A 15419-nucleotide genomic window follows, 5' to 3' on the forward strand; every position below is an offset into this window, starting at 1 on the left:
AATTAGCACCTATGTTAAGCCAGAAGAAGCAGCAACTTAAAGACTGAGCCAATTACGTCTGAAGTAAAAGTGCAGGAAGAAAAAAATCCTCATCGAGAGATCTGTGAAACCAGAAGTGATATTGGAAAAGGAAGACTTTAAAACACCAACAATGGAGCCTCCGAAAGCACGGAGGCCTTCAGCCGAGAACTTCGGTCGCCCCACATGTTCTAGCGGTGAGTACATCCAGTCTCGACTGTGATGTACTTCTGACCGCGCTAGCGGAGCAGGTGTCATCCGATGTCGTTAGCAGGAGATCCTTAGAGACCTACGGTGTAGGATCTGAAGACTCCATCTCCGAGAGCTCAGATACCTTGGATTTTGACATCGAGGCCTTAAGGAAGATGGAAAAAAGAAGCAAAAATGGATGACTTAAAGGGAAACCAAAGCGATAGAATTTAAGAAGAGATTGATTTTATGCTTCTAAGAAAAATGTTCTTTTCTATGAAAATTCGTTATTTTATTGAATAACATGAGAGTTTTAACATGTGTTTTTTATGTTCTTGAACATCTACTATAAGTGATGTGTGTTACGTGGAAAGGGCCATTCGCAACCTTGTCAAAATGTGTTAACACTATTTTTATATTAGTGTTTTTTGTTTAATATTTTGTAATGGTAATTTGGATAGTGTTTATATATGATGTGAATTTGATTGTTTGACAACGTTTCGTAAGAAATGGTTTTTGTTTTTAATTGGCAAGGACCAGTTACACCCTTGCCATTTTGTTTTTCTTTGGGGTTTTAATCCCATGACAAATCGGTTTATAAGATGATCTCTATTGACAAGGCAAGTCTAATGACTGTCGCTTGTGTTTTTAACCGGAGAGAAAAGTAGGGTTTTTATTTTTTGATGTGGTTGCTTATGACCATAGCAGTCGATCCCCGTAAAATAAAAAAATAAAAAATAATAATAAAACAGAAACAGTTTTATTCAATATCGGTGTTAAATTTATTTTATTAAGAGCCAAGAAGAACGAAGATGTCTTTTATTTTAACTTTCCTTATCTCTTAAGGTACGGTTCACTGAGCCATCGACTATTCTGTACGACTTTAATAAAACGTTACGTGCGCCAACCGCATACAAATATTGGTAATCTTCTCTTTTAAGAAGAATATTTTTATTTTTATGATTTCTCTTAACATTTTTAACATATTATTTTACTTTCTTTAAATTTTATAATTTTTACTTAAAAACCCCTTCATCAATAAAAAAAAAAAAACAAAATTAAATCAATTAATATAAATAAGTAATATTTACTGGATATTTTGGTTAAATTATTTTTACCTCCAGTAACAACATATACACCCCATTACAGTTACCTTATTCATTACTTCTTTTTTTATGATATAAATAAATTTTTTTCATGTAAATAAACCAAGCCTGACCAGGACAAAATCCAAAACTTTTAATTAGAAATTCATTAAATCTGAATAACTCCTTCTGTTATAAACGAGTAGTTATTATACAGTGTTCAAAAAGTAACGCAACCTTATGAAAAAGTGTTTCCTTTTTTACTGCTTAATTTGATTGAGGAAAATTGTGTTACAAAATGCATCACATAATATTTATTGTCTCCTAACACATTAGATGTACGAGTTATGTCTAGACCCAGAATGCCAGGTACGGATACACCAAACAAGTCCTCCATCAAGTGGCTATACTAGAAGTTCCAAGTGTGAGGGAATGTTACAGATACAGCCAAAAGTGGTCGACCGAAAGTGCTATCACCAGAAAAGATGATCGACGTGCAAGATGCATATTCTGTTAGTCCCAAGAAGTCTGTGCAACGTCTCTATAGCCTACCTGGTCTCTCCATTGGTAACGACCACACGGCATTGTGCAAGTATTTAAAGATGTATCCATACAGAATTCGTATAGTTCACGAGTTGTTACCTGCAGATATTGGAAAATGTGTAGTTTTATGTCGGTGGTTCATATCATCTGTAACGCTCGATGGGGAAAAACTCTACGACTGATTTTGGTCTGACAAGACACGGTTCCACCTTGACGAATACGTGAATGCACAGAATTCACGCATTTGATGTACGGAAATTTTACATCGTTACGACTCCATAGAGGAAAACACCCACCATGTGAGTTTCGGTCACCACGCTACTCCTTCCGTACCTAGCCCTTATGGGTATTACCGGAAATCATCTTCAGAACCACGACAAAAGTCATCTCTCAGCCTTGTTCATGCCTCAGTCAGGATGCCACCGACCCAAATACCACATGTGATATTCCCGTCGGTGTACTACTAGGAAGTGAACTTCTTAAAACAAAACAGTCTTTAACAAGACTGAGTGACATGAAAGCTGCACAAGTCTCCTCTGCACGGACCAAAAGTGGGTATTCGGTGTGCTGGGTATTCTTTCATGCCACAGTGAACAGTGAGCGCTACATACAAGTGGTGCAACAATTTGTAAACACTACACCTGCTACATTACACAGGGTTTCAGCAGGCCAATGCAAGGCTCATACAGCCAACAACAGTATAAAATTCTTGGATCAGTGTTATCATGGACAAGTGATTTCAAAGGAGATGTGATCCCCTCGGTTTCCTGATTTATTCCCTCCTGACTTTTCTTGTAGAAGTATACCTTAAGGATGCCGCATACAAAACTCATCCTCGCACCATTCCCGAATTGCAGAGCGAAATTGAACGGTGTGTCGCTGTAATTCCTCAACAAACGTTACATGTGTTTAAGAACATGCAAAGTCGTATTCAATTTTGTGAATCGCATAATGGAGTCCACTTTCAACAACTGTTGTAACTAATTCATTCTCCAATAAGGTTGCGTCACTTTTTGAATACTCTGGTCTATAAACTGAAATTAAAAAACACTAAATTAATATAAAATTGAAAAGAAACGAATAACATTTATATTCTATTTTGTTCCAACCTTAAAAGAAACCCTAATAATTAAATAAAAAACTGACATTAAAGTTTTAATACTTTCCTGCAATTGATTATTTATTCTTATATAGTGGAAAAATAACTATAGATGAAAAACGTTACCTAAGATTTTTTTTTGGTGGTGGGGTGTTAATTATGATGTAATTTTATTATAATATTATTAGTAAAAGTTTAAATAATTAATATTTAATATAATTAAAAGGTTTAAATAAACCAAAAGTTTTGAAAAATTAAAAAAATCGATATTTTAAAACTTTTTATCCGGTCTCATCCGAAATATTGCCCCTAAAGTATTTATTTTTTTGGGTCACTACTATGACTAGGAACACATTAAAATTAAAAATGTGCAATAAATAAAAATATAGCTTTTTTCAATTTTTCGGTAAGGTAGAATTTTGGGGCAAATTAAAAAATAAAAAATGGTAAGATAAGCATGCACGATGTGCTGAGCTTAATATAAAGTGGGGTTATGTTCGCCTCATTTTAAACCTTAAACCATTATACCATTTTTTGACTAACATACTTTCCTACTTGCAACATAGTTCTAGAGCTGATGCCAGGAATTTAATAATAAAAAAAAAATATCTTCTTTCCCAAACCCAAAATTTTACCAACAAATTGGCTCAAATACACGAGTCTCTGTACAAAATTTCATCAAAATCTGTTTATCCAGTTTAAGCTTCAAAAACTCTATTACTACTTACAGCAGCATAGCTCCAGGCTATGATTCCAAGACAGTAAAAAAAAAAGGAAATTTAAAAAGGTTTAATTTACCTGACAATATCTCTTCTTTTAGGCTTTACTTTACACCAGTTGTATTTATATAGTTCAAACAAAATTTCGTAGCAACTCAAAATTAAATATTTCACTTAAATAAAATTATTTAAAAAAATCTGAAGTGGAAACCACATGACTTCCTTACGCCTACTAAATACATATACATTTTTTTTTTAAATGAAAAGTACATAAAATTTTATTTCATTAATTACTTCTGATATTTTTTCATACTTTTTTTTTATTCTAAAAATTTTTTTACAATCGGAGGTTTATAATTATTAATAAATCAATATATTTAAATTAAAAAAAAAAGAAGTTAAATAAAAGGAATGAAGTCGGATTCGAACCGATGTGCCTTCCCCTTGTAAGCTCAAATATTTCATTAATTATAATTTTATTTGACTGTAACTCTGGAACCAGTGAAAATTAGTACCATCTATGATATATCTTGAAAAGCTCTTAATGAGAGCTTATTACTGCAGTTAAGAAAATATCTAAATCCAAACATTTTGGATTTTGGGCTTATTTGGACACTTTTGGTCCAGTCGATTGCAATCAAAAGAAGTCCTGTCCATTGCAATCAACAGTCCTAAATCCAAAATTTCAACATCCTACGGCTAATCGTTTTTGAATTATGCAAGATATATACACACAACCGCACGTACAGATGTCACATCAAAACTAATCAAAATGGATTCAGTAATGGTCAAAATGGATATTTCCGTAGAAATCTGCAAACAATAATTTTTTGCGATCACAATACTTCCTTTTCTTCGTACAAGGAAGTAAAAATGAAGTGATCAACATAGCTAATTTTATTATAATTTTGATTTTTTTTTGGTATCATTAGTACAGTTATATATATATATATATATATATATATATATATATATATATATATATATATATATATGTATACCCAATGATGTTCAAGTGTGGGAACAGTTTTATGATGCATATTTGAGAGGTATTTGGAGGCAAAAAGAAATGGGCTTTTACATAGTCAAAAAAATATGTATTATGGTGGGTTTTTAATTTTTTTTCGCCACGCATTTCGCCATATTGAATCAGACTTAATATTTGTAAATAGGAAGGTGTACATATGATACATGATATCGACTTAAAATTTTACAACAAAAAAACAATGGTGAATCCTGTGTTTCTGCTAATGCTTTCGTTATAGAGGTATAAGCATTCAATGATAGAAAAATCATTTCACACAAATTATATTAATTTTTAATAATTTACATGAATATTTTAATTATTTATATTATAATAATTAATATTATATTATGTTAATTATTTTTCTTTTATATGTCCAATTTTTTTCATTAGATTTATTTTCCTAATATTTTATAACCTTTTTTAATAATTTTCTTTTTTCAAGATATCGTTTTTTATTTTACTAATGTGTACGTTACAATCATGTATGAGATTTACAGCATTGTGTTCAATGATGGGGGATAGAAATTGGATGCCCCATAGCAATAATTTGGTGGGGAGGAGTTCAACAACTTGTCAGTTGAGATCAGAACTCCAAATGTAAAACATCCTGTTTATGTACTTTCTGAAAATATTGTTTACGTTTTTTATAACCAATGACTGGGTTTAATATAACATAATCGACCTTTGTTCGCAGCTGTTATTTATTAATAAGTTAATTAATAGTGTTAGTGTCGTTAAGGAAATCGTTTGATAGTCCTCTTTAACCCAATTTTTCCAACATTATGGGTTTATGTTTACACTACAATAAATTAAATTTGCGAACAATTCAAATAAAGTTAACTAAAGAATAACAACATAAACCCCATAATGTCAGAAATAATCAATAAAATTGGGGAAAAGAGGACACTATCAAACATCAGATTCGAGAAGTTATTCTCAATATTTATAATTTTATAAAGAAAGAAGCAGAAGAAGGGCAAGCAAAAAATTAAAAATTAATTCAGACTCGTGTTTCTAATGCAACCGGTGTATCCATTAGATCCTTTCGGTGCATTTTAAAGAAACAACATGAAACCAATGGAAGTGAATTCAGCACTTCTAAAAAAAAACGGCCAAGGAAGAAGTTGAAAACTAACGTGGATGATTTCAACAAAGATGTTATTCGGAGAACGGTGAATGAGTTTTATTTACGGCATGGAGAACGCACCTCTCTGAGGAAACTTTTACCATTACTAAAAGAGCAAATAACGTTTGAAGGGTCTTACTGTAGATGTGAAAAATTTAGACTTCTGGTTGAAAAAAGCTGAAAATAAAAAAAAAAATTTTATAGAGAATTATGATGTACGAGATAAAACGTTGCATTTTTTGCGCTACATAACGCAGTACAAAGAAGAAAATTGTCCAGTTATATACATAGATAAAACCTATAAAACCCATTCTTCCCACACCAAAGGTCAAGCATGGACCGATGATTCTTCAGAAGGGCTGAAAGCTCCTACTTCTAAAGGGAGTCGAGCAATAATAGTTAATATGGCAGTAGAAGATGGTTTTATCGAAAATGATCTAATATTTAAATCGGGGGATTACCATGATGATATGAATTTTAATAATTTTCAAAAATGGGTTGTCTCAATTGTTACCAAATCTGTCACCAAGATCTGTAATAGTTATGGACAACACATTGTACCACAATGTTCAAATAAATCCAGCACCTGATTCGAATTTAAAAAACCAAGACATGATTTATATTTCTATAATAGGATGTAAAACAAAAGGATGTTTCACTTGGTAATGTAACAGAGAGTGTTGCAGTCTGCCACCTATGCATAATAAGCCTGAATTATCTAGTAATGGATCAAGTGAAATAAGTTTGCTTTGTTTAGAAATAGTTTGATTGTTTTTAAGGTTATTTAATTTGTCACTAAAATGCATGTGTTGTGATTGTTGAATAAAAAAGGTAAGAATGTGGGTTTAGTTCCTGATTAGTTAAAGGACCACAAATTAATTTTGAATGTCTTGATTTGACATTATAAATAAATCTGAAACAAAAGCAAATTAGAGTATGTAATGAAAATCGTTCTGTATAATCGAATACAACAGTAGATTCAAATGATGTTACAATATGTTTGCGTTTTTCTATTAGACATTCATTAAATAAACATTATTTAATTCATCACTTCATTACAATCTTTTGGCCAATGGACAGCAGTTTGTAAAAGCCAATGAGGACCATGCCACTGAAGTGGCATGTCAATTAACTTACTTAGTGAACAACCTCTAGACAATATGTCTGCTGGATTATCAAAGGATTTGACATAATGCCAATTAGCATTTGTGGTATTTTGTTAAATCTCAGAAATTCTATTAATTTCAAATACTTTCCAGTAAGACGGTTGTCTATGAATCCAATGTAGTACTATCATAGAATCTGTGTACAAATGTATTTCATCAAACAGTATGTTTGAGGCATACCTTTAATAATAAACAACTAAGTAGTAAACCACCACAAAGTTCAAGTTTTGGAAGTCTAATTTGTTTTAAGGGTGCCAATTTTGACCTGGAGCAGAGTAAATTAGAGGAAATTGTATTATTAGTGTATACAGTTCTTATGAAAATGCAAAAACCATACCCCTTTATGGAGGCATCAGAGAATCCATGTATTTGAATAGAATTAATTCTACTATCAATGTTGAGTTTGATGGAAGGATCTATTTTAATGGATTCAAATGCAACCGATTATATAAATTGAGCCATTGTATTAGTAACATATTGGGTAATGTTTTGTCCCAATTATTCTAAGTTGCTACAATGCATAAATTGTTTGTGAGAAAACAATAGGACCAATGAGTCCTAAAGGGTCAAATACACCTGCTATGATGGACAGAATATTTCTTTTAGCGTTTTTTTTTTTTTTTTTGTAGAATCAATGGCATGAGTAACAATAAATATATATTGTTTAAATATATAAACAATAATAAATAAATACAAATATTTAATATATATATATACAAACATAACAAAAAATATTTGGAGAATTTTTACAAGCCTGATTTTTATTCATTGTAAAATTCAAAATGTTTTAATGAATGAAAGTAAACTGAAATATAAAAGAAATACTTCCTTAATTATAAAGATAATAAAGTTTTAATTTATAAATACTTAATTACAATACTTCATAAAATTTCTTCACCTTGAATAAAATGTTCGTGTGCGCGCGCACACACACACACATTAACAAATCATGATGTTCAATAAAATAATACCAAATGCTGTTCTGCCATAAAAATCTTTCACAAATTTATGGCATCACTAATGAAACAATCTTTGTAATATGTGTATAACAAAACCACTACCACAACTAAAGTACACAGCTTGTACTACAGTAAACAGCAGTACTAAAGCACCAAGAGTTGAACTCATACTGAAGAAAATTTCATCATGTTGAATTACTCTTACTTAACTCGCTGACATTAGTCAAGCCTACACATGTATCAAATATACATATATAAGCATGCATCACAATATAAATCTTTTCTGATTTATATTTCATGTTTACATGCAAATATTTTTACATGTTTGCTAAACATGCAGAGGTACTAATTTATTTGGATTGTTTGTTCCACGAATGATGTAACAAATAAATTTAAGGGTTGTAACTTAAGAATGTTACATAATGGGTTGTTTTGAAATACACTTTCATTCAGCATATAAAATACTATATAAAACATATATTCTCTTTTCAGTTCCAAATTTGTTGACCAGTGTAAATGTGTCTGCCATTTTCAACACATTGCTTGGCATGCTTCTGTACTGTTTTCGTTGCTCTTTTTAGTTCTTCAGGGTTGTCCTTAAGTTGCTCAGCCGCATCTACAATGTGGACAATTAATTCCTCACAAGGATGTATTTTTGTTTTGTATACAATACTTTTTATTCATCCCCAGACACAAAATTTTTAAAGTGTTAGAGCAGGTGATCTTGGTGGCCAGGAATGTGGACTTCCATGACCGATCCATTTCTCAGGGAAAATTGGGTGGAAACAGCACAGGAGAAGTGAGGCGTGCCATCATGCTGGAAGTATATTTTGCATCTCAGTGCTACATGAACATCTTCAAGCAGCTGCGGCAATTATTCATCAAAAAAGAGCAAGTAGCTGATTGTGAAAGCCGCACCATACATTGACGCTAAATCTGTGTTGAAAATTGCCTTCCACCATTTCGTGAGGATTTACTGCTGCCCATGTATATACATTGTATAAGTTGCTGATGCTATCTCAAGTGATATTTGTCTCACTTGTAAACAAACACACTTGAAGATTTGGCGATTTGTATTCCACCAATTGCAAAATTCCAAACGAAGCAGACCATCTCCTTGGTGTAGATGTTGAACTGACTGTTTATGATAAGGATAAAACTTGTTCTATTTAAGTGTCTTCCAAACCATCAAATGCAAACCTCTAATCCACTTAAAAAGACGTGTACTAACACGTAGACTGTGCTGAACTGCACCAATAATGATTTCATCAATTAACAGCCTCGTGTAGGGCAGATTGTTCACAGTTGGTAGCTAATTGTTTTGGGATATGAAACCCTGCAATTCAGAAAATATATTTTATATTCTATTGCAGCAGCTGTATATTATCATTACACACACCCAAGATGAATACCATATCAGCACATTCTTCTGCTGTAAATAAATATAGCATTACTTCAACAGCAAACCAATGACATTCAAACTAAAATTCATAGAAAACCTATGTTAACAACACAGTTCACAATACTCAATATACTCAATGTACCTTACAGAATGATTTAGGCACTAATACAATATTGTGCACTGTTGATCGGCTGTTATTTTATTCCCTCTGAAATAATAATTTTTCAAATAATTTACAGTATTATAAATTATTGTCGATAAAAAAAAAAAATTAATTAATTTTTATTTTAAAATTATTGTGTAATTTCCAGTCTTTTTTTTATTTTTTAACAGTAAATTTTGTTTTTACAAATTTTTCACATCATCAAAAAAGAATTTGGTTTTTGTTTACATTAAGTAATTGCATTTCTGACAAACGTAGTAATGTACTGTTTCTAAATAAAATTTGAATTTTTCTAACTTTTTTATCTTACACCACTTTGTTTAGAACTATATTCTCGACAAGTTTTGTTTATCAGTTTTATGTGTTTAATACACATTTGACAAGTTATTATAGTACGTCAAACACAAAAAACAGGGTTTTTTACCATTTACTGGATTTACCCCAAATTTCTCAAAAATTATAGCACATACAGTTCTGGGGCCTATTTTATTCAATTTTTCAGATCATAAACCACAAGAAATCACTAATTCTGTCCCTTAATTAACATCCAAAAATTTCAGTATGACTTCATTTCACTGGGATAGTTAAAATCTGAGAGAATTTTTTCAATAGCCAAAACTTGCAAACGAAGCATTTTAGGACCCATGTTTATATTAACTTTTCCCATTATTTTCACTAGTAAAATAGGTTATGAAAGTCTCAGGAGAACTTTGTGGTACACCTGTATTTGATTCAGACTCATTCAAATGAGGCTTGATCAAGCCCCTTTCTAAATGCTGTTTTTAATATTTCAAACATTTCTATAAAGGAATTTTCCAATTTAACCCAAAATTTCACAAAAATTTGTTATTTGTGAAAATCACTCACTTTAAGCACAATAAAAACCACTGTACCTATATAACACTTGTTGACAGACACATCTTGGGCTTTTCACCAAACTGATTCTGTATTTGACTTGAGACTGACTCTAAAAATGCATATATAAACTTCTCATCATCTTATAACAGTCAACTATTATACCAATCATCTATTCTGTTACAGAATAGAGCCGGTATAAACTAACAAATGAAAAAGGATAACTTGAAATATTTAGGTGAGCATTTATTTGATGTGAGTAGCATAATTTTATTAAAATAACAATTTTTGTTTTTAAATCATCCTAGTATATTCCTTTAGGATGTATTTTCATCTTGAAAACTGTCTTGCATCTCAACTTCAAAACTAATCTGGGTCGATGATGTCACAAATGTAGTTGGAGTAGGTCTTGCAGAAGTTGATCCAGACCAAGTGGATGATTGACTAGAAGGTGGGTGTCCACCTTCAACAGGTGTCTTATTGCTTTTCATTTGTGATGATGATGATGATGAAGAATTCAATGTAGGAATTGGTTCAAGTGACCCTAAAAATCAAAATATTAGGATTATACTACCTACTTATATACATACATATATATAAATGAAATGATTGACAAGATATATTGAACGCTACATAGCAGTAACATTACTCAATAATCTAAAGCTAAAAAATATAGCCACTGTTAGCCTCTTTCACAGCACTTAATTTCCTGTGATAGCCTTGATTTTGAAAAATGTTATAAAGAAACAATCACAAATGAAGAAGAAACAGAGATAATATAGGAACTGTGAATGGTAGTAACAGAAAACAAAAAGAAAAAATAGTAAGTAACAATATGAAACATTTTACTAATTTAAAAATGTTTAAAGGGGAAAACTGATCAATAATTATTCTCAAGTAAGGAACAGAAAAAAGAAAGACCACTAAAGAGACCCAATTAAGACAAATTACTAGTTCAAAGAATTGACACCTTAAGAATTATCAAGACCTCTACAAATTATCAAGGTGATGTGACAAGCAAAAATGTGGAAAGAGAACAATAAAACCCATGCTGTATAGTCAAGAACTGAAAAACTTTATGATACATCTATATAATACATTTTACAGCATTAACAAAACAATAAGCACTGCAATTATTGTTCAAAAACACTGTTTCATGTATTAAAACAAAAAAATATTTCATAATGATAAAAAGCTGTCATAACATATGTTCATAAGCATTTTCATTTCTTAATATAAAAAACAAAAAGGACTTACATAATTAATTCCATAAATTTTCTTATTTTAATTTTTCAATATAAAATAAAATACAAACAATTAAACTGTAAAATGATGGCACCGAACGTAACTAATAAATTTTTAAAATGTCACTGCTGTATAATATTCCTTTGATCAAAGCCATTATTTACAATCTTTAATACAAAAGAAGCAAGAAGTAAAGTAATTTATCTCCATCTCTTTTTAAACAGTCTTATACCAACAAAAGTATGAAAACTTATGGTAAATTTAAAAATAACACTTAACAAGGTGAGTGTGTGTGTATATATATATATATATATATATATATACACACACCTTAATACTTCAACTTTCTACAGCCAGTTGCCGTTTATTTCAACTAACTAAAGGGAAAGAAATATTAAAGACATTAGAACATAAAAAATTTGAAATGAAAAACACGTTAATAATCTGTTACAGAGACTACTTTAACTTCAATTTTCACAAACTGAACAAAGCATTTGAAATGTAATCTTACTGGCATCAGTGGGTCGGCAAATTTTGGGCTAATACCATCAATGATGTTAAATACGACAATTAAAACTGTTATATAATAGTGGAAACTAGGTAAGTTATACGGGTAGAAAAAATGTGAAAATGGAAAAATTTCTAATTCACTAAAATTTGACCGACTTTTCTTTACTTCAGTTTGAATCACTTCAATGTGTCTCAGAAGAAAACCTTTTTTTTTATTTTTTATACCCTCAAACCCCATGCAGTGCAGGGCTGACCTTTGATAAGATACTAAAAAAATATGACAAGATTTGTTTAAACAATGTTTTTCTCTTTTTGTATGGCACAAGAGCATGCTATATGATCTAAAATTTGATTTCCATGGAAAAGAACTAGCTTTAAGATGATGCTGGAATCCACAATTGACAATCAATGATAATCTTGATAATCATCCAATCAATCACAAATACAGACTGAAATGGATGGCTTCAAAATCAGCCTTCATCATTCGTTTTATGCCCCTTCTGTTTTCATCTTAGATACTAACTTTTATAGTTTGTAAATACAAGTGAGTGCATTATTTTTTATTTTTTTCTAACAGGGTGCAATCAATTAAATACTACTTCAGCCAACAGAATTATGCCATATTTTACAGCCTTCAATTATCAGAATGCAAATTTCTGAAACGTTTGAAATGTTGCAGAACTATCAGAATATAGATTACAGGAAGATAGAGTTTTACAATCTTACCCAGAATTAAAGACTTATTATTATTACAGCCTGCTATAAATATTACCATTAATAAATTGTTTTGTTAATCATCATTTATAATAAGGGTATACTGTGAAATACCAGTAAAAGGTGGAGTTTCTTCCATCAGTTGTTCAATGACATAATTTAGCATAGTTGTACTGAAAGAGTTATCTCTACGTTGTCCCAAAGCTTTATGAAAAGTTTCCACTGCTTCTTCATTTCTACCCAGTAATGCTTGCACAAAACCAATACAAGATAATGTGGATGGATTCATTGGTGACAGCAAAAGCGCCTGTAAAACAAATAACAATAACAAGAATTAAGCAATGGAAGCACATTTTTGATTTCTTTGATAAAAACAATCTGTTTATACAATTAATTTTGACACAGTAAACATATTTAATTATTAAATGCTCAAAATTTCTGTTAGATACATGAATTAAAATAACATGAAAGATTTTCCCCAAAATAATCTATTGCTGGAGAAAAAGAGAGTAAAGAATGGTAAAGATAGTGATGGAGAAAGAAGGGGCAAGCAAAAAGAGAAGGAAATAGCTAGGGTGCAATAATGAATGAAGTAACAACATTGATAAAAATGGTAGAGTAAATAGAGCACTGTATGAGACAGAATAGGATTGTTTTGTTAGTACTAAGAGAGACTAAATAGAGAGTAAAAGGGGAGAAGGAGCTTAGAGAGGGATTACACTGTTTTGGTGGGGAGGAAAGGAAGCAAAAAATGGAATAGGATTTATTGCAGGAGGGGAATGACAACAATACATTGAAGAAGTGAAATGCCTCAGTAGTAAAATAATTAAGATACAAATTAAATTTGAAAAGGAAAGAAGGAATTTATTCAAGTATATGCTCTGCAGACTGGGAATCAAGATGAATTCGTCAGAGAAGTCATAAAGATAAATGGGAAGGAGGAAATAGTTAATGGGACACTTAAATGCGGAGGTAGGAAAGGAAAGGCACAATTAAAAGGAGCTAGAAGGACTTTTCGGGTATGGAATCAGGAATGGAGAAGGAAAGTCAATGGTCGAATTCTGCAAGAGAAATAGCTTGATTGTGGACAACACTTGGTTTTGCAAGAATTCAAATAAAATAACTAGATGTGGATGGGAGAAAGGAGGATGGACAGTAATAGATTACTTCCTAATGGAGAAAGGACACCTTAAGAAGTTGCTAGATGTTACAGTCAGGCCCAACATTGCTGTTGAAGGAGACCACTTGTTTTGGTAAAAGTAAACTGTGGGAAGGTCATAAAGAAGGTTAGACTTTGAAAACTGAGGGAACCAGATATCAGAGAAAGTTCCATGCATTAAAAGAATGCTACCAACAGATGAAATAGGGGATGTGGAGGAAGAGTGGATAAGTTTCAAAGAAGCTTTTGTGGACAATGCAGTAAGAGTGTGAAAGTTACAAAATGAAAACCAAAGGAGAAGGTAACATCTTGGTGGAAAGAAAGAGTAAAAGAAGCAGGAAAAAAGAAACATGGAATAAGTGGAGTGGAAAAGGGGAGGGTGAGAAGAGACAATACCAAATCATTAAAAAGTAGTGCCAAGGATTTTAAAGAGGAAAAAGGATGTTGGAGCGAATTTTTAGAAGGGTTAGAGGAAAATGTAATCATGGGAAAAAAGAAATTGTGTGGCCTTATTAGGAAAAAGAGGTACACAGAAAGGATAGTGTTTAATCAATAATAGGTGATGAAGTGAAAGTAAGAAAAAGATGGAAGGAATACTTTTAGGGGCTGCTCAATCTCAAAGACCCAGGAAAGAAAGAAGTAGATTCAAGAGGGGAAGTGAGGGGGGGAGAATAAAGAGAGATAAATGTAGCAAAGGCAAAGATAGCTCTGAATAAAATGAGGCAAGGAATCGTATGAGATTAGAGGCACTAATCTGGTGAGATTATTGTGGAAATGACAATAGCAATAGGACAACCTGGTGTGTATTGGTTGAGCAGAGTATGAGTGATTCGAGTAATGGGTGATCATCCCTATTTTTAAAAAAGGAAATAGAAAGTACAAAAATTTCAGAGGAGTAACTTTGACCTCCCATGTACAAAGTTATACGTGAGGGTCTTACAGGAGAAAATGAGAGATGAGATGGAATGGAAGTTTGAAGAACAGCATGGGTTTCGAAGAGGGAGGATTTGAAATATGCAATAAGACAGATGACAGAAAGCAGTTGGAAATTTGGAAACAACAGGTTTCATTGATATTGAAAAACATATGATAGCATATCAAAGGAGTTAGTATGGGAAGCCTTGGAAATGAAATGAGTAGAAACCAGCATGATGACGATGATCAAGCAATGTATAAAGACCAAGGTGAGAACTAAGGTTGGGAAACAGATTGGTTTATTGTAAAGACAGGAATGAGTCACGGGAGTGTACTCTCCTCTATTATTCATTATAGGGATGGATGAAATACAGAGTGAAGACAAAGCTGTAAGAAGGGTTGAGGAGTAAAGCATGGCTACTTCCCCCCCCTCGATTTGCAGATGATGTAGTAATTTTGGGTAATAGCAAAGGAGAGGTGCAGAAACAGCTAGATGTGTCAAATGAAAAATAGTGGAGTGGGGAA

At 31.8% G+C, this 15419-nt stretch overlaps 1 protein-coding gene across 1 annotated transcript in view; it reads right to left on the reverse strand.

Annotated features, from left to right (window-relative positions):
• Positions 1-10596: 10596 nt before the first annotated feature.
• Cdc16 (cell division cycle protein 16) overlaps positions 10597-15419 on the reverse strand; it is a 34424-nt gene continuing 29601 nt past the window's right edge. The window contains exons 11-12 of the mRNA XM_075374692.1: positions 12935-13127; positions 10597-10895 (exon numbers count right to left, since the gene is read on the reverse strand). Of these exons, the coding sequence (XP_075230807.1) occupies positions 10669-10895; positions 12935-13127 (420 nt within the window). The 3' untranslated portion in view covers positions 10597-10668. The remainder of the gene's footprint in view (positions 10896-12934; positions 13128-15419) is intronic.

The sequence above is a fragment of the Lycorma delicatula genome, chromosome 9 (genome assembly GCF_047948215.1).
Source record: "Lycorma delicatula isolate Av1 chromosome 9, ASM4794821v1, whole genome shotgun sequence".
NCBI classification, from domain to species: domain Eukaryota; kingdom Metazoa; phylum Arthropoda; class Insecta; order Hemiptera; family Fulgoridae; genus Lycorma; species Lycorma delicatula.